The 27,220-nt window shown below is 53.5% G+C and overlaps 2 protein-coding genes and 3 non-coding genes across 5 annotated transcripts; 4 read left to right on the plus strand and 1 right to left on the minus strand.

The window, feature by feature from the left end:
- Positions 1-3,779: 3,779 nt before the first annotated feature.
- Positions 3,780-11,131, plus strand: NCL (nucleolin). The gene is made up of 15 exons (XM_058031312.1): positions 3,780-3,886; positions 4,608-4,715; positions 5,301-5,574; positions 5,888-6,049; positions 6,429-6,617; positions 6,758-6,841; positions 7,101-7,236; positions 7,471-7,607; positions 7,946-8,072; positions 8,287-8,420; positions 8,764-8,887; positions 8,994-9,136; positions 9,618-9,744; positions 10,190-10,410; positions 10,649-11,131. The coding sequence occupies exons 1-15, from the start codon at positions 3,869-3,871 to the stop codon at positions 10,729-10,731; spliced, it is 2,067 nt and encodes a 688-aa protein (XP_057887295.1). The 5' UTR covers positions 3,780-3,868; the 3' UTR covers positions 10,732-11,131.
- Positions 6,952-7,021, plus strand: LOC131087862 (small nucleolar RNA SNORD82). The gene has a single exon (XR_009115000.1). It is a non-coding gene; the product is annotated as a small nucleolar RNA SNORD82 (small nucleolar RNA).
- LOC131087863 (small nucleolar RNA SNORD20) lies at positions 9,234-9,310 on the plus strand. The gene has a single exon (XR_009115001.1). It is a non-coding gene; the product is annotated as a small nucleolar RNA SNORD20 (small nucleolar RNA).
- On the plus strand, positions 9,927-10,067 carry LOC131087858 (small nucleolar RNA SNORA75). The gene has a single exon (XR_009114997.1). It is a non-coding gene; the product is annotated as a small nucleolar RNA SNORA75 (small nucleolar RNA).
- A 3,925-nt stretch (positions 11,132-15,056) lies between the features above and the next one.
- B3GNT7 (UDP-GlcNAc:betaGal beta-1,3-N-acetylglucosaminyltransferase 7) lies at positions 15,057-20,684 on the minus strand. The gene is made up of 2 exons (XM_058031313.1): positions 20,625-20,684; positions 15,057-16,490 (listed from the first exon to the last, which is right to left on the minus strand). The coding sequence occupies exons 1-2, from the start codon at positions 20,633-20,635 to the stop codon at positions 15,290-15,292; spliced, it is 1,212 nt and encodes a 403-aa protein (XP_057887296.1). The 5' UTR covers positions 20,636-20,684; the 3' UTR covers positions 15,057-15,289.
- Positions 20,685-27,220: the final 6,536 nt, after the last annotated feature.

The raw sequence follows: 27,220 nt of genomic DNA on the forward strand, positions 1-27,220 counted from the left end.
TGGTTTTTAATATTTTTTTTAACCTTTGCCGTGCCAACAGATCAGGGCACTGCTCAGACCACATAGCAGGTGATGTGAGGTTGGGGTGCTCAGGGACAAGTTTCATTGGTTTTCTCGCTGGTTTCCCCTTCTCTGAGCACCCTCTGGGTGTTTGCTGGTGACAATTTTTTGGCAGCAGACGCCTGCACCAGCCACAGGTAAAACTTTTCCCCTCCCGCCTGCCCTTGGCTGCTGCTCGCACCGAACGCACCCCGGGATGTCCCGGCAGGTACGGAGGAGGCAGGGCGGGCTGTCCCGCTCCGCTGCGCCCCGGGATGCGCTGGGGGAGCCGGGTGTCCCCGGGTTCTCACTGGGGACACGCAGCCTTTTGTCACCATCTAGTGGGGACACGCAGCCGCGGCCGGCCACAGGCTGGGCAGGGCGTTTGGGACTCACCTCATCGGTGACTCCTGCGGGGCTCCCCCTCGGGCTGCCCACCCAGCTCTCCTGGCTGTGCCCCGCAGCCCCAGCCCTCGGCAGCAGCAGCAGCCGGGTGAGGCGCTCCCAGCGCTGCAAGGCTCGGGAAAAGCACAGGGTGAGCGTCTGCCATGCCAGAAACTGAGAATCCACGGCAAATCCATCCTGGGGTCTCCACTGAACCAGCTAAATTCGCTTTAACTGTGGAATTTTGTCAACACTCCCAAGCCACTGACATGCAACAACAAGAGACGGCCATGAAAGGACCTGAAGTATATTTACTGTACAAATAGAGCTGGCAAACCTGCTCTTTTGGCCAAATTACCCTTCTCACTGATGCTCCTCTGTGAGACTTCCCTCGGCCTTGAAATTCCCGGAGCTGCCTGCAGAGGAGCTGGGCTGTGCAGTGCAGAGAGCCCTGCAATGTGGTGTGTCCCAGAAAAAGGCTGGCCTTGCTACACTCTGGCATCATCCTGCCCAGTGCTAGGGCTGAAAAATCCTGGCCACACGTGGGATACAGGGAACAGCCCAGTCTAAATCTGGCATCTGCAAAGTCCTGGCTGCTTTCCTCTCTGCAGTATCCTGGGCCCTTTTTGGCCATAACAGCAGCTGGCAGGGCTGGGCCATATCCAGACCTGCTCAATGGTGTGTGGATAACAGTGCATGGATTGACATGGAGCATGGATTGATGCAGTGCATGGATTGATACAGAGTATGGATTGACACAGTGCATGGATTGACATGGAGCATGGATTGATGCAGAGCGTGGATTAATACAGTGCATGGATTCACACAGAACATGGATTGATATGCAGCATGGATTGATATGGAGCATGGATTAATCCAGAGCATGGATTAGCACAGTGCATGGATTGACACAGATTATGGATTGACACAGTGCATGGACTGACACAGATTATGGATTGATCCAGAGCATGGATTAGCACAGCCCCGAGGGCAGTGCTGGTTCTCACTCTGCACAGGGTGCTGTGCTCCTTCTCCCAAACCCTGGGTTCTGCTGCAGCCTCAGAGATGCCAGAGGCAAGGAGAACCTTCCAACACACTGCTGGGGAAAGGCACAGAGCACAGGCCATGCTGAGAAATCCCCTGCCAGGTTTGGGAACCAAGACTGGCCAGCTGCCAGCCCAGCCCTGTGCAGATCCCACTGCTGGCACTGCTACTGGACACATGCAGTGTCCCAGCTGCCAAAACTGCTCCTGGCTAAAGCAAAGCAACAGTTGTACCTTTCTCATGACAAACCAGCCTCCCACAGCACGTGGAGGAACCAAGGCCAGCCCCAGCACAGGCAGCAAAGCTGTTCAGGCAGTCATGGTACAGATTTTGTTGCACTACATGCATGGTGAGGAGAGTGCAATCGGCTCTTGCTTCAGACAGTTAAAAATCACTTTCAGGTCTCTCTGTCTTCCATTCCATCCCTCTGCATTCCCTGGGGCCACACCTGGTCTGTGTCACTGCTTCCCCCATGCAGGGTCCCCACCTGGGGACAGCTCCTGCAGCACACAGTGGGACAGCAGCCAGGCATTGCTGTTTCACAGGCAGGGCCCAGCTGCCCTACACCAGGGGTTTTCCCAGGTGGGATCCCCCTCTCCTGCATGCCTATGACCAGGGCTGGAACAGGGCACTACCCTCCTCCATTCCAGCTCCTCCCTCCCCATACTGGCTGATGGTGGCAGGCTCCCCACAGGCTTGGCTTACTCCTGGAGAGGCTGATTGATCCCATCGCCTCTCAGTGAGGTGCCCTTAGCTCAGCTTGCCTGGAGACTGCCTCTCTTACCCAGCAGAGGAGAAAGAGGCACCAGGACAGCCTAGGGCCAGGGATGTTGCCTCACCCACAGTGTGTCCCTTGCTTCAGGTGGCACTGAACAATCCTGGAGTGTGCCCTCAAGGACAGCATTCATTGAGAGTCTGCATTTTTATTCTAGGGCTCACCAGGACCTCATGTTCCCCAAGTCAGGTGCTTATCTCAAGTAGGCCTTGGAAGAGCAAACTGCTCGAGTCACCCCTGGCTGAGTCAGCAGCCCCCAGGAGCTGGCTGGGTGCCCAGTCTGAAGTGGTGGGGGAGGTAAGGCACTGGGGAAACCCCAGCAATGGAGGTTGCTCTGTGTCAGGCAGGGGCAAGGCGGCACCCAGCCCTGCCAACAGTGACAAGTGAAACAGGGGTACCAGTTCTGCCCTGGGGCCATTTCCACCCCGACTTTATAGGCACTGGGAAAAATTTCACGGGGAGAAAGGTGGTGTCTTGCAGTGACTGAATTCGAAAGCATCCATCAGGCAAGCACAGGCTTATCTTTTTCTACCACTTTGGGCCTTCTCTCCCAGCCTGAAGCAGCGCAGGCTGGCAACTGCAGAGCGCTCCTGTGCCAACTGCAACCTCAGCAGCAGCAGCAGCACACTGACACTGACCGGCTCCTGCGGACGCTTCTTTGAGCAGTCCACGGCTGCTCAGGGCCCAAGGGCCGGGGAGGGGACGCGGGGCCAGGCGGAATGGGTGGCAGGGACAGCACCGGGACAGAGACAGAGACGGGGAGAATCCAGTCCCAAAGCGGAAAGCAAAAGCGTGCCCGGGCACAGTTGCACGTCAGATGCCGAGCTGCCGCAGGGCCGGCCGGGGCAGCCGGGACTGCCGGGGAATGGCAGCGTCTCTGCCGGCGCCGGGACCCGGCAGAACCCCCGGGACCCGTCACACTCCCGGGTCTCTGCCCGGCCCCTGTCCCACCCCCGGTCCCTGCCGGCTCCCGGGACCCGTCCCACCCCCGGTCCCTGCCGGCTCCCGGGACCCGTCCCACCCCCGGTCCGTGCCGGCCCCCGGGACCCGTCCCAACCCCGGTCCCTGCCGGACCCCGTCCCACCCCCGGTCCATGCCGGCCCCCGGGACCCCCGCCCGGCCCCACCACGTGGCCGCCGCCCGCCACGTGCTCGCCCTTGGCCCGGCCACGCCGCCCAATCAGCGCGCAGGCGCCGAGCTGCCTCCGTCCCATTGGCTGCGGCCGAGTCTTCCCGGGCGGGCGCTGCGTCCCCCCGTGCTCGCCCCCCGCCGCACGGCCCCGGGGCTGGAAGGCGCCCTCCGGTTGGCCGATCGCAGGGCGCCGGCCATTGGCGCGGCGGCTCGAGGGGCGGGGGCTGCCATTGGCCGGGCGGCGCGGCGCGCGCGGCGATTGGTCGGGGCGGGGGCGGTGGGGGCGGAGCCTGGCGCGGGGCTAGCAAAGGGGGCGGAAGGGGCGCGCGCTCGTTCTTTCGTGTCAGTGCCCGGCCCGGCCGCCCGCGCGTCCCCGCCGCTCCCGCCGCCCGCCCGCGGCCCGATCCCACCGCGCCACCGCCGCGCCGGACGCGCCCTCCCCGCTCCCGACACAGCTCGGCCGCCGCCCCTGCGCCGCCAGGCACCGCCGCCATCATGGTGAAGATTACCAAGGTGAGGGCGTGGGGTGGGGGGGCGCAGCCGCCGGGCGGACAGCGGGCGGACGCCGCCATGACGAAGCGGGCGGGTGCGGACGGCGGCGGATCGGGGAGGGAGCCGGACCGCCTTCTCGCCGCCGTGCGCTCGGGCCGCGCGGTGGCTCCAGGCCTGCTTTCGCTCGCCGTGAAGATGGCGGCGAGGGGAGGGGCCGCGGGCCCGGAGGCAGCGGATTCAAACACCCCCTTGTCCCGCTGTGATCCGTGCGCCGGCTACGGGCGGGGGCGCGGGACGGGAGGGGAGCGGGCGGCGGGCAATGGGGAGCGGGGTCCGGGGTCCCGGCGTGTGAGGGGCGCGGGTGGGCCCCGCGTGTGAGCGCGCGCGGATGGGGGGGGCGGGGCTACGTCACAGAGCGGCCACGTGGGGCGCGGGGACAGCGAGCACGTGGGAGCGCGCCCTGCTCCCGGGAAAGGCCCCGCGCTCCCGGGAAGGGCCCCGCGCTCCCGGGAAGGGCCCCGCGCTCCCGGGGAAGGCCCCGCGCTCCCGGGAAGGGCCCCGCGCTCCCGGGGAAGGCCCCGCACACTCATCGGCGCCACCCCGCAACCACCGGGCGGCCCCCTGGGCGCCGCGGGGGCCGGAGGGCGGCCACGTGGTGGGGACAATTGCCCGCCGGAGCGAGCGCTCGAAGGTAGCCCGCGTGAGCACGGGAGCTAAACGTGCTGCTCCCGCTCTCTTTCAGACCCCGAAGAATCAGATCAAACAGAAAAAAATGGCTCTTCCCCCGAAAAAGTTCGAGGAAAGTGAGGAAGAGGAGTCCTCTGACCTAGAGGAGAGCAGCGGAGAAGAGGTGATTAATCTAGAGATGCAGTCAAAAGGATGCACGTGTTACAGAAGTGTCGTGGGGGTTGTGGGTTACACTGTAACAGGGTATCAGTAAACTGTCCGTGTTCCTCACTAAACTGTGGCTAAAGAATAAACTGGACTTCTTAAGGCTAAAGCCGCGTGAGGAAAAATAGCTCAACTGCTAAGTCTGTACTTCCAGGCTTTTGGAAGTACTGGTGGGGTCTTAAAACTGTCCTAAAGCAGATAAGCAAGTGGGTACCTAATTACCCTAGTAATGAGCAGTATGATATTTGTCACATGTGGTTAATGTGCAAGTGTAAAAGTTTCAACATGCTGAAGGCTAATATGCACCACTGGTCTTGGTTCAGGACCAGGGAATTTAGAGGTGCTTTGATGTTCCCTAAGTGGGCTCCTGCAAGCATGAAAAAGCTGAGTTTGAGCTTTATTGATTCATCAGCGTGGGCATTTGAGTTAACTTAAACTGGCAAAAGGATATTCTTTAGATTTTACTGGCTGTATGTTTGTCTCATAGTGAAGTAATGGTAGATTAAACAGGCCAGCATGAGTTTTACATTAATGTGTCTTTCAGATGATCCCCCAGAAGAAACCACAGAAAGTTGCTGTTACCCCAGCCAAGAAGGCTGCAACTCCTGCCAAGAAAGTTGCTACTCCTGCAAAAAAGGCAGTTACACCTGCAAAGAAGGCTGTGGCTACTCCACAGCCCAAAAAGGCTGTTACTCCAACTCCTAAAAAGGCTGCTGTCCTAACCAAAGGAGCAAAAAATGGAAAGAATGCCAAGAAGGAGGAGAGTGAAGAAGAAGACGATGAAGATGAGGAGGAGGAGGAGGACGAAGAAGATTCTGGTAAGTTATCTTTGAAATACACATGGACTAAAGATGGTTCAATCAAGTCATTAAATATGAGTACCTTAAAAATTTGTTTGATTTAATACTTGAGGGGGTGTTCAGTGATTAAAGAGGGGTTATGAAGGAGAGGTGGGCAATTGGTGAAGTTTGGAGGAGAGCTTGGGCTGCAGCTGCCTTACACACAGCCTGTAAAACATCTCCTAGTTTCTTGACTGCTCTTTCCTGAACTTTTAGGCAAAATTTGGGGAATCTCTAAGTAGTTTTTACCTGATTCATTGCACCTTAGTAGTAATGACTTGTGGTACTGTAGGTGCAGATGAGGAGGAGGAACCACGGATGCCTGTGAAGCCTGCAGCCAAAAAGCCTGCAGCAGTACCAGCCAAAAAGCCTGCACCTGTGCCAGCAAAGCAGCAGGAGTCTGAGGAGGAGGATGAGGATGAAGAGGATGATGAGGACGATGAAGAAGAAGATGGTATAAGATGTTTATTATTAAACACAGGGACCTGGGGGAGGGAGGGAAGAAGCTCAAAGGATTGTGGGAGTGATGCAGTGTGTGCTCAGCTGGTTTTAGCTGGTTGCTGTTGTCCCTGTTGCTGAATGGGTGTTAATTTCCCTGTTGTCAGTAAAACTTTTTACTATTGGTGAACAGGTTTTGTTTGGATTTTTTAATGCAGTAAAATCCAAGGGAAAGAGACATATTTTGTAAAAATTAAGTGTATTAAACTTTTTTTCCTAAGGACATACAAGTTTCAGGAGGCATGAGAACATTTGGCTCAGCAGCATTTTGTTTTCTTAATTTCAAAAGGCACTTAATGTGGAACTGTCTAAATACTGTGCTCATCTTGTTTCAGAGTCTGAAGATGAAGCCATGGACACAGCCCCTGTTCCAGTGAAGAAAACCACTCCAGCCAAGGCTGCACCAGTGAAAGCCAAGGCAGCAGAATCTGAAGATGACGAAGATGAGGAGGAAGAGGATGATGAGGATGATGATGAAGAGGAGGAGGATGAAGAGGATGCTGAGGAGGAAAGTGAAGATGAAAGTGAGTTAAAGTTTAAAATCTTACAGCTGCTGAGTAACAGGAGGTTTTGTGTATGACTGGTGTAAAGGTTAATGCTCCTGTGTTGATTCAGTTTAGGAAAAGTTCTGTATTTTTCAGTTGTGTTTTGTTTTGTGGCACAGAACCTGTCAAGGAAGCACCTGGGAAGAGGAAGAAAGAAATGACCAATAAAAGTGCACCAGAGCCCAAGAAAAAGAAAACAGATGGTAAGTGGTGTGGGATCATCAAATGATGTGTGTTTAATGGACTGTGATTGGACTCTGTTGCATAGGAATGTAACTGTGAAAGGTCCAGGATGTCAGGGGTGGGGTTTCTCAGCACAAATGATGATTATAAGGGACTTAATACTGAAATATGATGTTACTTCTGAGCAAAAACTGATGTGCTAAAGCTGTCTAGACTCTGGCTCTCAGTTTTAAAAACTGCCTTTAAAAAAATCCCACTTTACTGTCTTTTCATTTAAAGGGCCCACATCAGCTTTCTCTGTATTTGTTGGAAATTTGGTCTGCACCAAGGAGTTTGAGGAGCTGAAGACTGGACTCAGAGAATTCTTTGGGAAGAAGAATATTGAAGTTGTAGATGTCAGAATCGGTTCTTCCAAGTGAGTTCATCAGTAGAATTTTGCTGCTAATTTTCTTTTATTTGGCACTAATTTGTTCATGGGGTCCAAGTGTGCTGGTGCTGGTTCCCCTCAGGATGCTGGGATGGTTGCTTGGTAGTGGTGAGGGTTTAACTTTGCCTGGAACCTGACCAGCCAGGACCTCTCTGGTGTTAGGTTTGTGTTTGTGGTCTGCTGCCAGAGATGGAGCAGACCTCAAGGATGCTGTTCTTTCAGGCGGTTTGGCTATGTGGACTTTTCATCTGCTGAGGATCTGGATAAAGCTCTCCAGTTGAATGGAAAGAAATTTATGGGTTTGGAAGTCAAACTGGAAAAAGCAAAGAGCAGGGAAGCTATGAAAGAAGACAAGAAAGGTATGACCCAATTAAGAGTTTCTAAAACACTTACATACAGATGTCCAAGTTCAGACTGGAATATCTGCAAATGTGATCCCAAGAAATAGTGCATATTGGGAAAGCTGAGGAAGAAATAGGTTTCATTCTGAAACTTTAGGACCTGTTTTTTGAACTTGATGCCCTTAAGAGAACCACAGCAGTTTCATTAACTTTTGTTACAGTTGCTTTTGCAGCTTCTGAAAATGGGAATGCTTGCTCTTAATTTCTGCTGGATCAACTTGCTGAGTCTCACTGATCTGGCAGTGTAGATGAGGAGGGGTTTTTAGCTGATAACCAAAAGTAACTTGCCTTTGCAGTGAGAGATGCCAGAACGCTGTTTTTGAAGAACCTGCCCTACCGCATAACCGAGGATGCCATCAGGGAGGTGTTTGAAAATGCAGTGGAGGTCCGGATAGTGATGAACAAGGACGGGAGCAGCAAAGGGTGTGTAGCTGAGAGGCCTGTTCTGTGTTTGCTGTTCCTCTAGCTCTTGGCATATTCTGATAAGCTTACATGTCCTTTGGCTACCTTAAGGAACCTGCTGCAATAGCTGTCCTACTTTTTGCAGCATTTTTCTTTTACATCTTCCCCCCTCTCATTCGCATACTTTGTTGTTCTTTGAAGGAGGCATTTGCTTACATTCTTTTCTGTGTTGCAGGATGGCCTACATTGAATTTAAAACAGAAGCTGAGGCAAACAAAGCTCTGGAGGAGAAGCAGGGCACAGAAATTGAGGGTCGTGCTGTGATCATTGACTTCACTGGTGAGAAGAGCCAGCAAGAACATCAGAAAGGTACTTTCCATACTGATACCATGCATACAGATGGCATTCAGGATTCATTTCCACTTGCTTCACAAGTTCCTGGGGGTATGCCAACTTAAAACACTGCAAGAAGATTAAGATACCAGATCTTTTGCCTCACTTGTGCTCTGCATCCTATGCACTTCGTCTCTACTGCATGTTTCAGGCAAGGGGGGCAACTGGTCTTGGTGAATAAAACAGGGTTAGATTTTGCTTTGGGCCTCACCTTGAGGTGAGGAAAGGGCAACAAGTATTCTTAATCCCTTGTCAGAATCTAGAGAACAAGAACTCGCTCTCCAAACCTGCACTTAACAGCATTGACTTTTTCCCATAGGAGAGTCGAAGACCCTAATTGTCAACAACCTCTCATATGCTGCTACAGAAATAACTCTCCAAGAAGTGTTTAAGAAAGCTTCTTCCGTCAAGGTGCCACAGAACAACCAGGGCAGGCCTAAAGGGTAGGTTGTGCCTTCCACCTGACCCCCAGGCTGGCATTGTAAGTGACTTGCCTCCAAGGTGTCCCTTGTTGTTCCCAGGCTGACTGGAATCTTCTTCTCCACACAGGTATGCATTTGTAGATTTTGCCACAACTGAGGATGCCAGAGAGGCACTCAATTCCTATAACAACACAGAGATTGAAGGCAGAACAATCAGACTGGAATTCAGTACGCAGAAAGGGAATGCAAACGCACGAGGAGGATTCGGTCGTAAGTGTTTCATGTTTGATCTCCAGCTGTGGCAGCATCCGGGCAAATCTGGGGCTGCTTCAAAAAAAAACATGCCAAACATTGTAAGCAAATGTGCTGGATATGATGACTGATTATCTGAAATGCTGATGAAACTATTGTTAAATTCCTCTAGATAGTCAAGTGCTGATCCAGCAGTGTCTGTACAGTTGGTTGTTGTCATTGCTGATAAGGTCCAAGCATCTATTTTTAAAAAAGTAGTGGGGCAAACTTAATTTGGCAATATCAGGTTGGCTGATGGAAATCCTTTGATGTCAGGCTCTAACTGCAGTCCTGAAAAAGTTTCCATAGACTCCAGGTGCTTGAGCTGTTCCTTGAAAACAGTCCCTTTATCCCTGTGAGCTGTTCTGGGAGCCAGTAATGCAAGTTGGATGTGATGTTATGAAGCTGAAGGCTGCCTTGCTCGGGCTGAATGAATTCTGAATGTGCTCCCTTTTCACAGAGCAAAGCAAAACATTGTTTGTCAGAGGCCTTTCTGAGGACACCACAGAGGAGACGTTAAGAGAATCGTTTGAAGGCTCAATAAGCGCAAGAATAGTCACAGACAGAGACACTGGATCATCTAAAGGGTGGGTTAAACATCACCTGGGCTGGCTGCAGGTGCTATAGAGCACCTCACTTTAGCTGATCTCTGCAATACAGGTGTTTCTCATGCTCATGTGGGTGGTTCTATGGAACTGGTAAATGGGGTGGGAGCAGAGAACACAGCTTGGGGTCCACTGGTGGAGGGCAGCACGTGCTCACTTCTCACCTCTTCTCAATGAGCTCCTCCCTGCCAACAAACCTCTGTGGCAGCTGATGGATTCGCACGAGAAGAAAATTACCTGTACAGTACTGGCAAACTCACAGTGGGGCTCCATCGATTGTGATTAGCCACTGCTGTCCTACAAGTGACACATCTGTGGGATGCAGAAGTGCTGGTGTTTGATTCCAAAAAGATTTCTGTCAGGAACCTGCAGGTGGTGCTGCAGCTCGTGAAATGTGACTGACTTGGTCTTGCAACCTGTTTCCTAGGTTTGGGTTTGTGGACTTCAGCTCTGCAGAAGATGCCAAAGCAGCTAAGGAAGCCATGGAAGATGGAGAGATAGATGGAAACAAAGTGATCCTTGATTTTGCTAAGCCAAAGGGTGACTTCCAGCGTGGCGGTGGATTTGGTGGGCGTGGTGGCAGAGGAGGTGGCCGAGGAGGAAGAGGTGGATTTGGTGGCAGAGGTGGTGGCAGAGGTGGATTTGGAGGTAAGAGGAAGCCAGTGCTGCTGTTTGGAGGGGATGTGCTCCAAAATGAACCCAAAGCCATTCTTGGGGTTATGGTGTAGAGCTACTAGGGAATATTGAATGTGAATTTATTTTCTGTCCTGTGCCAGGATGGTTTTGGAAGGGCAGTGGTATAGATATACCACTGCAATATATTTGTGTGCATTTAATATAAATACTGTAGTGGTAACTCTGCTTTTTGCAATAATTTTCTTTCTAGGTAGAGGAGGAGGTAGCTTCCGAGGAGGCAGAGGAGGAGGTGGAGATCACAAGCCGCAAGGGAAGAAGATCAAGTTTGAATAAACTTCCCCTTTCCTTTCCCCTTTCCTGCTCTCCGAGACTATCTGAAAGGACTCCGGGGGTTTTTATTCTCCTTTGATCTTGGCGGAGCCTTCGGAGGACATTCCAAGAAGCGAAGCAGTACTGTGAGCCACTTGGAAGATAAAATTCTCATTTCAAGGAAGAGAGGGCAAGCCATTTTGACAGCTTGCCTGTTCAAACGAACTTTTTAAAACAAAGAGTGATAGATGTGGGAATTTACTCCTTGTCTGTGAGTTGTCTTGAATTTATAATGTTTTACCCATGTAAAAAAAAATTTTTTTTTCCTATAAACTTCTGTAGCATTTTTGCTGTAAAAATGCAGAATGTTTTATCATTTGTGCTTTAGCACCCTGTCTTGGACAGATTAAAGGACCTAAACTGGTTCGTGTTACTTCTGTGCCACTAAATGAAGCCAGGCTGTGAGAAACAGGCAGTCTGTAGCCTTCCCTCTTTTGGGTTAAGGTCATTGGTGTCACAGCAGCAGCTTCTGTCCTGCTCTGCTCCAGCAGTGTATGCATGCTGTTAGCAGGAAGTAGGGGAAAGGATTATGATGGCCAAGGTAAGCTCTGTAACCACCTTTTTTTTTTTAACTGAAGATGCTGTGATGGTGCTTGCTAGCCAGTTGCTTTTCTACTTTCTTTTTAAACAAAGTAAATCAGATCTTGTACTAAGGCCCTGCAGTTCAGTTGCTCTCTCCTACAAGTATTTTCTCTTGTGCTTCATTTCAAATTGTCTCTTCTTGCCCCTAAGTGTGAGCAGGAGTTTGGGCTGAGTGGCTGCCTTGTAACCAAATTCAGGCCTCCTTTGCTTCCTCATGCCAAGTTCTGCAGTCTGGGGATGAAGGGCCTCAGTCCTGTGGCATGGTCACTGGCTGGTTTTTCTAGCCAGGACAGCGTGCTGCCCTGCAGTGGCAGCTGTTAAGTTTTACATGGTTTTCCCAGAGTGCTGGTTGCAGAAAACAAGCCCAGAAAGCAGGGCTGTGTACCTGAGCCTTCCTGGGCATGAGGTCCCTTGATGTCCTCTACTCCTGCCCTGCTGAAAGATCCTGCCCTGGCATTTGGTCCGTGCCAGCTCCAGACGTGGTCAGCCTGTTCCACCCTCCTGGCACACAGCCACTGCTGTGACCTTCCCTGCCCTGTGCAGCCGCTCATGCTGCTGTGGCCATTTCCCTCTGGCTTCCCAACATCGAGCCGTGCCAAAGGCCATTCCCTGTGGTCAAAACTAACCCAGTGGAGTCTGGGGTCGTTTCAGCTGGAGAGCCGTGCGGTTTGTGTGCCGTGTGTCATCCCCCCGCCCACCCCTTGCCCAGTCTCTCCCGGCCCTTCGCCAGCGGCCATTTTGGAGCCGCACCCGCGCCCCGGCGGCAAATGGTCGGAGGGGCGGGCGCGGCCGCCAGGGGGCAGCACCGGCCCGCGCTCCGCTTCCTTCCCGCCCTGCGTGAGGAGGGGGCAGCTCTGAGGGCGCTGCCGGGGAGCCCCGGCCGGAGCCGCCTCCACACGGCACATGGGCCCTGCTCCCACCGCCGGACACGTGGCACACGGCGGCATGTGACAGCGTGGGGTCCCACTGGAGAGAGAATGGGCAGGAGTGTCCATGAGTGCCTCCACTGAGCACTTGTGTTTTGTCCGTGTGTATTAAATTTTTGGTGCCCTGGGGAAGCCAGGCCCAGTGAGATGGCCCAGCCTGCCAATACAGTGTGTCCTGGTCCCCTTTGCTGACCTCTCTACTCCTCAGCACCGGGAGTGTCCGAGCTGGGTGCCAGCTCTGGAAACAGCCCCTCAGTGCCCAGATACCAGGGTGGCACCCACGAGTTCACCTGTGGCTTTCCTCCTCTTCACCCCAGCCAGGTTTGAGCCTCATGACCAGGGGCTGTGTTACCCCATGGTGCTGCTTGGGCTGTGGAAGTGAGCATGGTCCTGCTGTGGGGAGGGTAGCAGGGACAGGAGTGCCCATCTCCTTCTGCACAAGGAGAGAGTGCTCAACAAAGCCAGTGAGTTCCCAGCCCTGCTGAGGTGGCTTTTGCCACAGAGGTTGACATGAGAAGCTCCTCCCTGCAGGGCACCAGGAGGATCTGAAGTTTAATTTGACATGAAGGTGGAGGAGTACATGAAAGAGAAAAAATACCCACCAGCCTGGTTACCGTGCCTGGCTCCACAAGCAAGCTGTGCCAAAAACTGGAACAGGGCAGCTTCAGTCCCCAGTTGCCCATTCCAAGAAGTCAGGTTTGTCAGTGTAGCACTTTGCCAGATTTTGTTCCCAGCAGAAACTCACTAGTAATGACATGAGGTCAAGGCTTGTAGGATTTTTTTATTCTTCTTTTAACCTTTATTTAGAAACTAGAATATTTACCAAACTCTACAAGGTTTCTCTGTACAGGTCCCACCAGATGAAGAACACTGAGAGATGTCTGCACACAGCCCTGGCTCACCATACACATTGCTACAGAGAGCAAGAGCTGACCCTGCATCCAGGATAAATGTACAGCCTAAAGTACTGTACTTGACATAAATTATGGAGGTATCAATTTGGAAAGTGTTTCTGAACTCACTCCTGTTTGAAGGAGGGAGAGGAGGGGAAAAGGAAAGAGTTGTGTGCCGCCTAAGCCCAGTGGGTACCAAAAATGCCCTCAGGACTCTGCTGAGGGACCTGGTGCATTGTACATCCAGTTTCACAGTATCACCACCAGCTGAGCCCTGGGCAGCACTGGCTCTTTCTCTTCCTTCTCTTCAAATCTGCATCTCATCTAAACAGGACCATTTTAAGAGTGGTGTGGCTTGGCATGTGGGTGCCATTTTTGACTGGTTTATGCTCTTTTAGATTTGTTTTCTGACCTGGGAAATGTACTTGGAGTAAATGAAACAGGCCTGTTTCCAAAACGCATTAGGAAAATAAGAGAAAGGGAAAAAAAAAAGGCACTGCACAGGGGGACCTCTGAGGTAGTAAAATATTTTACCTTTCAATGTCTGGCACCAGAGAGGGAGAGAGAGTAAGGGCGTCTGTGCTCGTGTTTTGCTGTGCGTGGTCAGGGCCATGCATGTGGCTGTGTGTCCAGCCCCTGCAGGGACACCTGGGCATGCCAGCCCTACACACAGGGACATCTGTGCGTGTAGAGCCTGTGCCTGGGAGCACGTGTGTGAGCATGTGTGGCTTTGCACATTCCTGTGGCCTTTGCTCATGCCTGCAGTCAGTGGCTGGAGAGCATCCGTGGTCCTTGTGTGGCCACATGTCTCTGTGTTGGGTAATTTCCACCAAAGCAACCAGCCCAGGGCTCCCCTTGAGAGCTCGTGGCCCTTGCAGCCCGAAGAAAAAAGGCAATGTCTTGTGACCCCATTTCCTGTCATGCTCCAATCTCAGCCTGTAGAATAAATACTGCAACAACCCTGAGAGGAGCAGACTTGTGAAACACCAGCTTTTCTTCACTTTGTCCCTTTGAACCCTGCTTCTCATGTCAGAGCAGAGCCAATTTCTCCAGCCTACCCTGGAGCATCACAGTTGCTGACAAACCAGGGCTGAGCCCAAAGCAGCCACACACAGAGCCTTTGGGGCTATTCTTCCCCTGCAAGGCAAAGCCATGAAAGCAGCTGGGCAGCACGGAGAGGGTCTCCCACAGCACCCCCTGGGATGCCCAGGAAGTTGGGTCCCAGAAGTGACACATGACCCCCTGGGGAACTCCAAGGGGGATCACCGCTTTTCTCCGCCTCTTCCTTGGCCACAGGCAAGGGCAGCTGGCCTAGTCTCTTTCCTGCCAGAAGGAACAAATCCCTGAGGAATTTCAGCTGGGTGCATTCCTCTGAGGACACATGCAGTAAGGCTGCAGAGGGGCTGGGGAGCCAGGCACAGCCCAGGCTGGTGCTGGGAGCCACCATTGCCTGGGACACTCTGACAGGGACAAGGACCCCAGGTCCCCAGCTGCCAGGCTGAAACCCTAACGGGGACTCAGGGCTGTTGAGGGCCAGCCTCGGAGAAGAGCCCCTTTCCCCAGCTGCATATGGGGACACACAGGACTTTGGTGGGGTGAACCCAATGCACACAGGGTCAATGTTACCAAGACCTTACATAGAGGAGAAATTTGAGATAACAAAATCCCATGATTTTTGAGTCCGGGGTGGTTGATGCTCTTGTAATTGGCTGAACTCCCTTGGAGCAGCTTCCCTGGATAGCCAGACCCTGAACATCTCCAAAAAATGCCAGTGCCGCATCCCTCCCTGCCTTCCTCCACTTCTCCACTCATCATGCTGCTGTGGAGGAGGTACCTAAAGCAGAGCACAAACCTCTTTGCCCTCTCTCCATTTTGTGCTAGACTTGTCATGTTTTGTTGGTTTTTTTCTCTTTTTCAGCAACCCCCAACCCAGCTGGAGATACGTGAACCACAATACAGTACAGGAACAAACCCTGCCCGTGAGTGCAGTGTCTCTGCCCCCCTCACCCTGGAGGGCATTGCCCCTGAAGGATTTGTGTGCCCCAGCGGAGGCTCACCCCACCCCAGAGCAGGGATCGGTTGTCCCAGCTCCTGCAGTCCCAGCTCTCCAGAGAGACTGAGCTAAAGGACATTGAGTTTTCTTGAGCATGTCAAGTTACTGTGGACCAAGTCCCACATCTGGAGCAACTCTGGAGGCAGCAGTTTATGAACCACCAACATACTCCGGTAAAAACATGGCTCCTTGTTCATCTTGCTGTTCTTGTTTTTCACAATACCAAAAGTCTTGAAGCCCTCGTGCCCAACAGGTGACACTTTAAGGACCTCCAAGCACATCCCTAGGAAGACATCATCGATGGGGTACAGCTCCAGTGTCTCTGAGGCCTTATGCAGCCTCTTGGCCAGAGCTCCATCCATGATGAAGCCCCCACCCCCTGCGTAGGGTGGGTAGATGTTTTTGTTGTAGAGGGCACTGGGGATGTAGTACTTGTTCTCCTTCTTACGGATTGGCCTGGCCCTGTGGAGGACATCCCCCACAAAGAGGTCCTCTCCCTCCTTCTTATCCTCCAGGAACTCCAGGATATTGCTGGGACTCACAAACACATCGTCGTCGCCTTTGAAGATGAAGTGGACGTTGTCACAGTAGATGTCGACCCACTTCAGGAAATGGACCTCTTTGAGGGTGAGGTTGAAGAAGCTGTCCAGGAAATCCCACTGCAAGATGTCCCCATAGATGTGGTTCTCATAATCTAGCAGTTTCTGGTGGTTGGCTCTCTCCTCCTCCTTGGAGGCGGTGCCCAGCAAGAACAGCGTCCTGATCCTTTTGCCCTCCACCTCCTTCTCTTGGCCCCAGGTCCTGCGGATGGCCTCGCGGCGGTCGTGCTGTGTGATGATGGACTTGACCACGATGAGCAGGTAGACATCCCCGCTGCACTTCTCTGGGTGGTTGATCAGCATGGGGAAGTAGCGGCAGTGCCGATAGAGCAGGAACTGCTTGAAGTTGGGCTCCAGCCCTTTGAACCAATCTACCTTGCTGAAGTTCTGGTTGGCTGAGCAGTTGGTAGTGGTGACATCCCAGGATTTTGTTTGCTTTGCCGTCACGCTCTCCTCCTTCACAGGAGCTTTCTCCTTCTTGGTCTTCCAGAAACTGTTGCTGATGGAGAAGGCGTTGTCTCTCTTCTGTGATTTCAAGGGCTCTGAAGGGGGCAGTTCTTTCTGCTGCTGGCCCTGCATGAACTGGTTCGGGGCCATTCCACGCTGCAGCACCGTTACTGTAATGATCAGCAAGAAGGAGAGGCAAACTGTTTTGTAGATGGTCTTCTTCCTAAAGGGAAGAGACAAGGGTTAAGGAGAAGAATATACAGGCTCAAAGAGGCTTGTCTGCAAAAGCACTTTCTTGAGAAGTCATGGGATGCTCATAATCTGTGTTCCATCACCTTTTGAGGAGTAAAAACCTTGTGGGAAGAGCTGCAGGACACCTCAATGCATACTCTTCCCAGCTGTATCCTGCTTGTGAGGTGGCTTTGGGGCCACACTTAACTGTAGGGACAGGCACAAGGTATGTGGGGTGATTGCAGTGTCCTCTGGTAACCCCAGTACGAAGATCGGGGAGGGTTCACAGAAGAAATGAAAATGGGCTGAGAGAGAGAGAAGTCAGGGTGAGAGTTTCAGCAAGGCAGCTGTTTCAGGAGAAAATCCCAAGAGAAACTGCTGTTTCAGCCATCTGAAAATTGTAGTTTAGGACAAGAGCAGGAGGGAATTATCTTTTCCATAAAAGCCTTAGCTGCAAGACAGACATACTGTCCATGGCCTAGAATGGCATCACAGGTTACACAGCACTGAGAAACCAGAGCTGGGAAGACCATAAGAGTCAACAGGAAACTAGCATTGCTGTTTAATTTCAAAATGGCACATCAGGACGAAAAAAGAAAGCCATTTGAGTAAAATTTCATGGTTCAGTGGGAAAAAGACATCCCTAACCCTACAACCACCTTGGGAACCAGTATTTCTGGGGGCACTCCTGGGCATTTGGGCAGCTCTTGGGTCCCATTGCTTCCTTTGTGGTGATAAGGAGCAGCGGATGGAGGGCAGATTGGGTGGGCAGATTTTCCCAGCCTGTGACAATCCAGGTGTCTGCATGTCCAAGGTGTGCAGGGCATGAGTAGATCAAACCCAGTTCTTCCTGGGGCCATCCTGCTGCTCTCCTCTGCTGCAGACCTATAGCCCTGGGAAGCTGCTGGCTCAGGGACAAACCCTGCATGGAGTTCATGGGGAGCTTAAGCAGGATCCTCCTGAGGTCCTTGGGACTGCAGGAAGGCTGGACTTGGAGATTATTGATGCACAGTTCCTCCCCAGCCAGCTTTTCCATTCAGCTAAAGGTGGGTTTCTCATCCCACTGGCTCAGAGGAGGGGAACTGCTCTCTCTGCTCAGCTGTACAAAGTAGCTCCTGAGCACTCAGCTTCTCTCCACAGCTTGCACACTGCACCAGCTTCCTCCTGCCTCAGCCCTGTGTGTTCCAGCTGCCTTGGGCCATCTCCCTGGGGCAGATGAGCTCCTTGTCTCTACTCCCAAAAGCTTCCCAAGGGCAGCCCCATCTCTGTCTGCTCTGACACAAGGTGCTTGGCAGTCCCTGAACACCCTTTTCCTGCCACTGCATTGTGGAGCTGATGGAGACAGATATGGCACTGGTCTTGGGATGCCCCTGTGCCTGTCCTCTTCATGTCAGAAGCACATCCCAGCCTGAGTGACACCCACTGGGGAGAGCCCTCAGCCCCCTCTCCTGTCAGAGCCAGAAAAATCCAGAATCATCTCTAGCAGGCAGATGGCACCTTCACTTCAGGAGAAGGAGCTTGGGGCTGCAATCTGAAACATTTAACCCAAGTATTTTCCAGATAGACAAAAAAATCCCTAAAAGCCGCAAAACTCTCCTAGACTGGATTGTGATCAGTACCACCATGAAGCTGCTGGAGTTTTCCTCAGGCTGCACCAAAACACCTATGGGACACCCCATAGGTGATCAGACTCCCCAGGACAGGAGACAACACTGTGCTAGGGGATTCCACTCACCCTGAAATGCAGAAATCCCAGAAGGGAACCAGGAGCTTGCAGGACCTCCTGTCTCTGGCTTCGCTCTGAAGCACAAAGAACTTTTGAGCTCGAAGTTGTCGTGGGAAAACTGTGATCACTAGTGTGGACTGTGGGAGCCAGCGTGGAAATAAGTAATTAAGGATAAATGGATAGATATTCCTCATCCGGTTTTGTATGTGGCCACTCATCTGAGACTGATGAGGGAGCAGTTCTGATTAGATCTCACCATTCCCTTAACCCACTCCAGCCCTGCCTGCACAGCTCTGAGCTTATTCTTACAAACCCTTCAGTTCTAATACAACTTTACTCCAAGCACAGCCAAGCAATGCTTAAAACCTCTCATCCATACCCGGCAAGAAAATGCTGCAGAATTTCTGCTGCAGAAATAACCCCTGTCACCCTGTATAGTAATTTTATTTGCATCAATCCCATCCCATCCTGTCCTGTCCCACCACATTCTTACACTCCCCACCATCCAAGGACAACAAGTGATAAAAGACTCAGCCTGAAGGATGGTCAAAAGTTACCCAGAAGCCAAAGGACAAGGAACTACTGATACAAATTTTAACAATTTGCATAGGTAGGGCCGTCACTATCTGACACAGATGGTCCCAGCCTTGGCAGACTCTGCCTGACAGTGTATGGATGCACTGACGCCCATTACTCTCCTTGGACAGAAGGTTCTGACCCAGGGCTGAGGGGACAACTCCAGCTTTTATTAAAAGGTGGAGTGTTAAGTGGCCTGGGTATGTTTATAGGTGAGGTGTTGCACAACAGCACAGAAATTTATTCCTCCTTCCTTCAGTGCACCCTGTTTCCTAGTTCTCACCAGTGCAATTCCTTCTTTGTTACAAGAACCTATTTGGGATTTTTCTTACTGGTCTGACTGCAAACCACAGGGTCCCACCAGGTCCAGCAGGAACCAGGAGACCCACAGCCACCTCTGCCCTGCAGAAACCCTGTCCCTGCACTGCCAGGAACGCGGCGGGGACTGGGAGGACCCTGAGCCACAACCGCAGGCAATTCCCATATCAAACCAAGGATTAGGGGGGGCTGCCATCGGTGCCAGTCAGATCTGTCTGCCCCAGTTGCTGGTGTTGGTGCCATCAAGAGAGCTTTGAAAAGGTCTTAACACGCTCCTTCTCTTCCCTTTTATCCAGCAAGGAAACTTCAAAAGCCTCCCTGTGAGGTGGCTTTGCCACCAGGCAGTTAAATATAAACTCTAAATTAGAGGTGGGCAGTACCCCTTTCAGGTGTTGATGCTCGAGGGCAGATGAGGCCCCGGGAGACAGGGGCTCCCTATCCCTATCCCTATCCCTATCCCTATCCCTATCCCTATCCCTATCCCTATCCCTATCCCTATCCCTATCCCTATCCCATTCACTTCGGATTCGCGTGAAAACCTTTTGGATCCGCCAGCGCTATATATTTATGTGATAGGGACTTTTGCTGGCCCCTCAGTTAGACCCAGTCACTGGAGGCACCGCCAGTACAGAGTCCTGTCTGTTGGCAGCGCCAAGGATTTGGAGAGGGGATCTTATAAAGGGGCAGATGCTGGGCAGGAAGAACCCAAATGTCCCCAGAAGCAGCCTGTGCAATAGCTGGGGGCAAGCACCAAGCGGGGCCGCAGCTCGCCATGCGGGTGCCCGGACATGCGTCCCCTCCTCATAAAAGTCTGGTTTAAATACAAGACCGTAAAACCACGCTTCTGGGGAAGGGGCAAGAGCCGAAACCCCGAGTACTGCCCTGGACGAGGACATCTGCCCCCAGGCTGGCGTTATCGTGGGACGGGACCCCACCGGGCAGGGCTGGAGGCCCTGCTGCCCCCGGCCCCTCCACACAAACCAGCTCTTCTCGGGGAAAAGCTGGGAAAGGCATCCCCAGGGATTGGGGGGCACCAACCGGCCGCCCCTGCCCGTTGCCCCGGTCCTGCCTCCCGCCGGGCCGGAGCTCCGGTGCCCTGGGATGGAGAGAAATTCGCGTCGGGAGCGGACCCGCAGGGAACCTTCTCCGGGGTACCGCGGCCAGCGAGACCCGGCCTGGGAGCCCCGCGGAGCCGCGGCGGTCGCTCCAGGGATGGGGACAGACGGACAGACGGACAAATGACACACTCCGCTCTTAGTCGCTTCCGCATGCCCACCGTCCCCACCAGAGCTGTCCTTCCCCGGCCGGCCACCCCCGGGGCGACGAGAGAGAGGGACCCGGTGGGGAGGGACCCTCGCAGTCCCCCGGCTCCGGGCAGCGCCGGGACGGCAGCGCCGGGCAGCGGGAGCGGAGGGCACGGAACGGCGGAGCCAGGGATACCGGGACTCGGTGCGGGAGCGGCGCAGCAGCGGGGCTCGGGCTCCGCGCTCCCCGGAGATCACTCACCACTGGAACATGCTGGGAGTGGGACGGGGCGGCCGCTCCGCTGCTGGCCGGGCTGCCCGCGGTCCGGGCGCTTCTCTATGCACTCTTCCTCCTCCTCCTCCTCTTCTTTTTTCTTACTTTTTTTTTTTTTTTTCCCCTACTTTTTCTCTTTTCCCTCCCCTCTCTCTCCGAGGTGGAGCCTAGAGATGGATGGCAGAGCAGGTAGGTTAACTCTTGCCCTGCCCCTCTGTCCCGTCGCCCCCGCCCGCCCCCGCAGGCAGACAGACAGACAGACAGACACCTCCCCAGTGCTCCCAGGACAAGGAGTTTAAGGGTGACACCCCACACGTCCCCCTGAGGACCCTCCCCGCTGCTGATGGCACTCTCACCAGGATCTGGGGCGTCCTAGCCCGGCTCCCGGTGTACTGTGCCCTCTCTGGGGTGCATTAGCTCTGCCCCGGAGTCTTTAATGCGCCTCCCGGGACACCCACCTCTCCTGGGACCCACCCTTCCCCATTCGACCCACATCTCACTCTAGGTCCACGCCTTGTCAAGGGCCAATACTCTGTCCAGGACTCCAGTCTCACCCAGGCATCCATGCTCTGCCCAGCCCTCACACATTTCCTAGGAACCACAGCACACCTGGGCGTGTAGGGAGTTGACAGGGAGTTGCTGCAGCAGGAAGATTCCTGCTCAGCATACTGGGACCTCTCATGGGTCAAATTTCCAACAGCATCACAGCCAGGTGAGGGGTCCTTTCAAACTGTTCCTTCAGCCCTTGTTCAGATGCACTTTCACCAGCATTCCTGCTAGAGTCGAATCAGTATGGGACACCCCACTGCCCATTAAGAAGCAGATTAAAGACCTTATTTTCCTTTTAAATGTAACATTTCAGTTGCAGGTGTTTTTCAGCCATAAAAATCAGTCCTTGTGATTTCTGATATCTCCCTTTTTTGTCACCCTCCCAATCCCACCAGCTGCTCATGTTTGCCATGAAGCCAGGCTGGGAAGTCTGCAGGAAATTTGCAATATTTCCTTTCCTGTCCAGCAGAGATATCCCAGCCCCTTTCTGAACAGTTCCTCTGCATTTTTCATGATGAGGGTCAGGGTCTCCTACAGCTCTCACAACCCCCTGGACACACTGAGCTTCTTATGGGAAAGGCTCTTCTTTCAAAGACTGGACATGTAGAGGGACCCACAACCTCTGCTACTGAAACAGCACCAAGAAAAATCCACGTCCAATTCAGTTTTGGGAGGAAGATTGCGCTGCTTTCTCCAGATCTCTTTCTCTCTCCTTATCTCAGCTTATCGCTTTCCCAGGTGCCCTGCAGCTCTGTGTCCTGGGGCCTGTGAAAGCTCCCCAGGAAACATTGCCCAAACAGGCTGCACCAGCTCTACAGCATCCCATGTCCTTATCATCACCAAAAGTCCATACATACCTTTCCTGATTCCTTTTTAGCCTGTTCCCAGTGCCTATAGGAAAAATTGTATTTGTTGCATTCATGGCCCCAAGAAAACCATGGCCATGAGATTCACTGAGCATCAGCTTGACCAGAACAGGCTGTGAGAAGGACCCTCCTCATCCCTGTAGCACAAGGGATGGTTTGGTGCATGCCAGCCCTTGGCTGGGAATTCACCCCGCTCTGCAAGGAGGGGCTCACAGTGGAGGAGGACCCCACTGGAGGATGGCCCTTGCACAAAGAGATGTGAACAGGAAAGCCCTGAGAGCACAACAACCATTTCACCCCTGCAATTTGCCCTGGGACCATGATGTGGACAGGGAGGGCAGCATCCACTCGTGGGGAGCTGCAGGAAATCCCAAACCACAGCCTGGGGTGACTGCTGCCCCCCTGGGCACCCTGTGCTGTGGGTGTGCTGCAGTCTCCCAGGGCGCTGTGGATGCCCCAGCAGCAGCACATCCAGCCCGTGCTGCAGCCTGCAGGCTGTGCTGTGCTGCTCCAGCATGGAAGGGGCACTGCTGCAGGGTGAGGAGGGCTCCTGGCAGCCTGGGGCAGGGAGCGGTGCCAGCCCTGTGTCCCGCCTCTCCAACGGCTGCCTCCGTGCAGGAAAGCTGTAGGGCTGCAAGCACAGCACTTCCCGGATGACTCCATGCTGCTGTGCAGGGTTTTGGTTCAAATAACCCCCTACTTCCCGCTGTGAGGGAAAAAGATGCCCATCCCACTGCATGGGTGTGAGGGCTGCACAAAGCTTTACCTCTGATAAACATTAAAGGCTCAAATCCTGACAGGTCTTGGGCTTCTGATGCCTGGGATAAACACAGAACCGGGCATCCTTGGCACCACCAGCTCCTGTTTCAAGGATGAACCCAAAAATGAAGCAGAATTTTTTATGATTTTTTTCATCATTACATAGAAAAGTTTAGGATGGAACCAAGTTTTCAGCTCTTTAGATTCACCCTGGGAAAGCAGAAAAGCAGCAGGAAGAACAAAATCCAACTAAAAGGATATTTCTTTTAAAAAGTCTTACTCCACACACATTCCCTTCATCTCTTTCCAGCACCCAGCAAGAACAGGTTTCACATGAGCAGCTACAACCACTCTGCTGAGAATGAAACAGGAAAAAGAGAAACCTGAATATTTTTATTCACCCCAGCAGACTCAGCCAGCAGCATTCATGCCCAGCCCTGCCTTCAGCAAAGCAGCTGAACCTGTAGCCTTGCCCCTCCTCTGCAGCACCCATCATCTGTATTTCTTAGGTCTCAGCCATTAGACTGAAATTTGGAGGCACTAGGTGCCTTTTTGGCACAGTGGGCAGAGCTGCAGATTTCTGGATTAGTGCTCTTGGGTGGCAGGTGCTGCTTGAACACGCAAAAGCCGAGTTCCTCTTCCTTGCACAACACCAGTGACATTTGAGGTGTGCCAGGCCACTGCAGCCCTGGGAGAGCTGGCAGGGCACCTGTGAGGAGCAGCACTTGGACACGCTGGGTGCACTGGATGAGGATGTAGAGGGGAAGGCAATGCATGGATCTTCCTGGGTGACACCCGAGTGACAGCCAGGGTGACACCAGCTCCTGCTGGCAGCAGCCATCTCCACATCTGATGGCTCCTGTGACCCATTTGGAGAGAGCCAGCCCCAGTGCTACACACTCACTCCCCACCCAAGCATTATCCCAGCTGGTGGCACTCCAGAGATGGGGAGGGGTGACCTGTAGGGACAACAAGGCTTTGGAGCTGGCATCAAACAGGGCTCCAGGACATTGTCTGGGTTAAGGGAAAGGACAAGGACTGGGGTGATACCCAAGTGGCTTATTTAGATGTTCTCAAAGCTAACCACAATGGGGTTTTTTTTGTTTCAAGAATCCTCTTTCAATTTCAAAGTGGACCTGAACTAAAATGTTTTATTTTAAAAAATAGTACAAAGAAATAACTGAGCTTTTTTTATTAAGTTTATGTAATCCCAGAAGACTGGCTAGTGGCAGATTGACCTAGCCAGTGTTTTCCCACTGATGGTTTGGAATTTGTTTCACTGGGGAAAGCTGCACTGGTTTCTTTGATATGGGTTTTTTTGTGTGTGTGTGTGAGTGTTGTTTTCTGATTTATTTTCATTCCAGCAAATTATACATACACAGAAAAAAACTCTCACTTCTTCTTCCAGGAATTCTCACACCTCCTGACCACTTGTGCCAACACTGTGGTCCCTGGGCTGGGTTTACCACACAAGCCAAGGTCCCGTTGCCCTGTGGAGACACACAGACCAGCCCTCTCTTCCCCAGACCTCTGAGTGCCTGGAGCAGCACCAAGGGCTCAGCCTGACCCGAGAGCAGCTGCACAGAGTGGTCACACTTTTAGGTTTTTCTTTGTTAAACCACTCACCTGTGGTGTACCCTGGAGCAGGGAAGGAGGTCAAGGCTGCAATTTGTTTGGCTGAGCCAGACTCGCACCACATCAAGACTTTGCGCACACTCAGGAGCAAACATCCTGGATGTGATAGGACAGGGAATGTTCCTTTCTCCTTCCATGTTTGTTTTATAAGCACCTTTCATGATGCTGTGGTAAAGAGCAGCCCTGTGAGACTCGCCCATCATTGTGGCTCTCACATGGAGTGCTGGGAGCTGGGAGCGGGACCGGCTCTGCCTCAGTCCCAGGAAGGTTCCCCAGGCAGTTGGGATTAATTATTTACCTGATTTATTGCTGCATCTTGGAAGGTGGAGCAGACGTCACGGGCTGACCAGTCTGACGTGGGACACTGGGAAAGACATCCACCCCCACAGAAAGCTCCCTCTGCTTGCCCATGCTAACAGAGCCATAAACCAGACCCCAGGCAGGGTGAGTTATTTTACTCATTAACCCCAGTGCCCCGTGGCTGTTTCCATCCCAGTGCCTCTGTCAGAGCAGGACCATGCTGGCACCCAGGATGCAGGAGGAGGTTTTATGCCTTCCCACAGCCAACTGCTCCATCCCACTCCATTGGCCTCAGCATCTCACACACTGAAACACTGAGGGCTGCAGAAACACCTTGAGCCACAGATGAAAGCCACACCTTCTGTTCTGCCTGGAATCAAACACTCTGGGATTTGCATGATTTCTTCCAAAAAGAGGGGAAGAGTGTAAGCTGCTTTGCAGGGTGATGGCTGGGCCAGCCCCCGTGCTCTGGGGTCCCCAGGCTGCTGTTGCCCTTTGCAGACCCAACTGTGGGATGCAGCTGGGGCTGGTGGAAGTGCTCTCCTGGTCACTGTGCCAGGAGCCACAGGAGCGGGGCAGAGGGAAGCACTCTGCAAACCTGGGTGAGCAAATCCCAAACCCAGACCCACCCAAGAGTTTCTGCCCTTGGGCTGCCCCTTTCTCATTTTCCCCAGTGAAAAGGCCCCCTCCAGCCTCAGGGCTGCTGCCCAGTGAGGATGCTGCCTTCTCTTCCCACGGGATTTAAACCTCTGGCACACCTGGCTGTCCTGGGAGCCCTGTGTGGCTGTGCTGTTGCTTTAAAGCAGCAGCTGGATCCAGCTGTGACTGCGAGTAACCCTCACCGCAGCCTTGCCCAGGCCCTTTATGCATTTTCCAGTGGTTCCAGAGGCGCTTGGCGGCAGCCGCAGGGGAAACCGGACTCACTGGCTGCTGGCGAGCAGAATGGGAGGGGAAAGGGAAAACATTTCCCTTCCCAGAGGAGCAGGGGGAGCCCAGAGCTGCAGCTTGGGCAGCAGGCACAGAGGGGGCAGGCTCTGGGGCGTGATGCAAACAGCCTGAGGCTGGGCACAGTGAGCCACAGGCCCTGGCTTTGTCTCTCCCAGCTCAGAGTGACCCAGCGAGAGGTGCTGACCCCAGAGTGCCTCAGTTTCCCTTTTGCGGGAAGCCCCAGGGTCTGGGTTTTTCCTGATAACCTGTGGTAGCATGGCATCCAGGCACTGAAAAAAACAAGCCCATGAGGACATAAGATAGAGAAATCTTAGGGGACGTGAATGTGGGGTTTGAGGTGGGAGACACTCTCATGCTGCCCAAACCCAGTAAGGAAGGAGGAGGATGGGGTGCTTGGCCTTGGGAAGGGAAAGACCTGTCCTGGTGCTGAAAGACAGTCATTTCCATCCTGGACCCTCCAAAGAGGTGGAGAAGAGGAAATCAGGAGTGTTAGGAAAGCAGTGTCATGCCAGCAGTGAAATCAGGAGCCCTGCCTGTAGAGATGCTCCTGCCCATCGCAGGGACCATGGGCCAGTCCTGCCCAGCCCTTGCCACCCTGCCTCTTCTGCCACACCAGCTGTGGGCACAGCCTGAAGGTAAAGCCCTGGCTGGGCATCATCTCATGGAGCCGCTCTCCCAGCTCCTGCCTGGGAAGAGCTGGGCTCCAGGTGCCAGCACAGCCCTGGGAAGCTGTGCTGCCTGGGGACTGGCACGGGCCCAGAAGCCATGAGCTGCAGGGAGACAGGAGACGTGTTTTCCGTTGGGCAGCAGAGCACTCGCGACGTCTCTCATGAGTCAGATGGAAAGGACGGCTCGGGAGTCACCTGAGCCCGGCGGCTGCCTGCCCACGGCCCCTCTCCAGTCCAAGTGGAAAAACATACAGCCCCATCCATGCCTGCTGAGACCCTGAGCTCTGGCCGAGCCCCCTCCTAGGCTGGCAGATGCAGAAATGCTCACATTAGCCTTTTTTGGCCAGATTGGTTTAGGAGAGAGGCAGAGACAACTCAGACGTCCCTGGCTCTGTGGCTCTGCTCAGCATTAATCATCACTCTGCTCTGCTCAGCGCCAAAACCTGGGCTCTGCTACAGCCACTGGTGGATCTGTCTCCAGCAAGAGACGGAGAGAGGGAGAAGGAGGGCATGTGGAGTGCAGACTTCCCCTCTTTGGCTGGGGCTACTGGACTGGAGCCATGGCAAAGCTCCCTGCATGCGCACGAAGGGAGGGCAGCGCCCGCGGTGCCACCCCAGGGCAGGCACCCCCTGGGCACAGGGGATGACCCTTGCATGGGCACTGCTCCCCAGCCCAGCTCAGGGAGCTGGTGGGAGAGGTGACAACAGCAATTTGCTAGCCTGGGAGTAGCTGAGACATAAGAGAGCCCTCTGGAGAGGAGAAGAGAGTCGGCACACCCAGACGCATTCCTGAGGTTTGGTTTCCATGGTGGGATGTTCACCCGACGGTGAAGTCATTCTATGCTGTGAGCTGAGATGG

Source organism: Melospiza georgiana, chromosome 10, assembly GCF_028018845.1.
Source record: "Melospiza georgiana isolate bMelGeo1 chromosome 10, bMelGeo1.pri, whole genome shotgun sequence".
NCBI classification, from domain to species: Eukaryota; Metazoa; Chordata; class Aves; order Passeriformes; family Passerellidae; genus Melospiza; species Melospiza georgiana.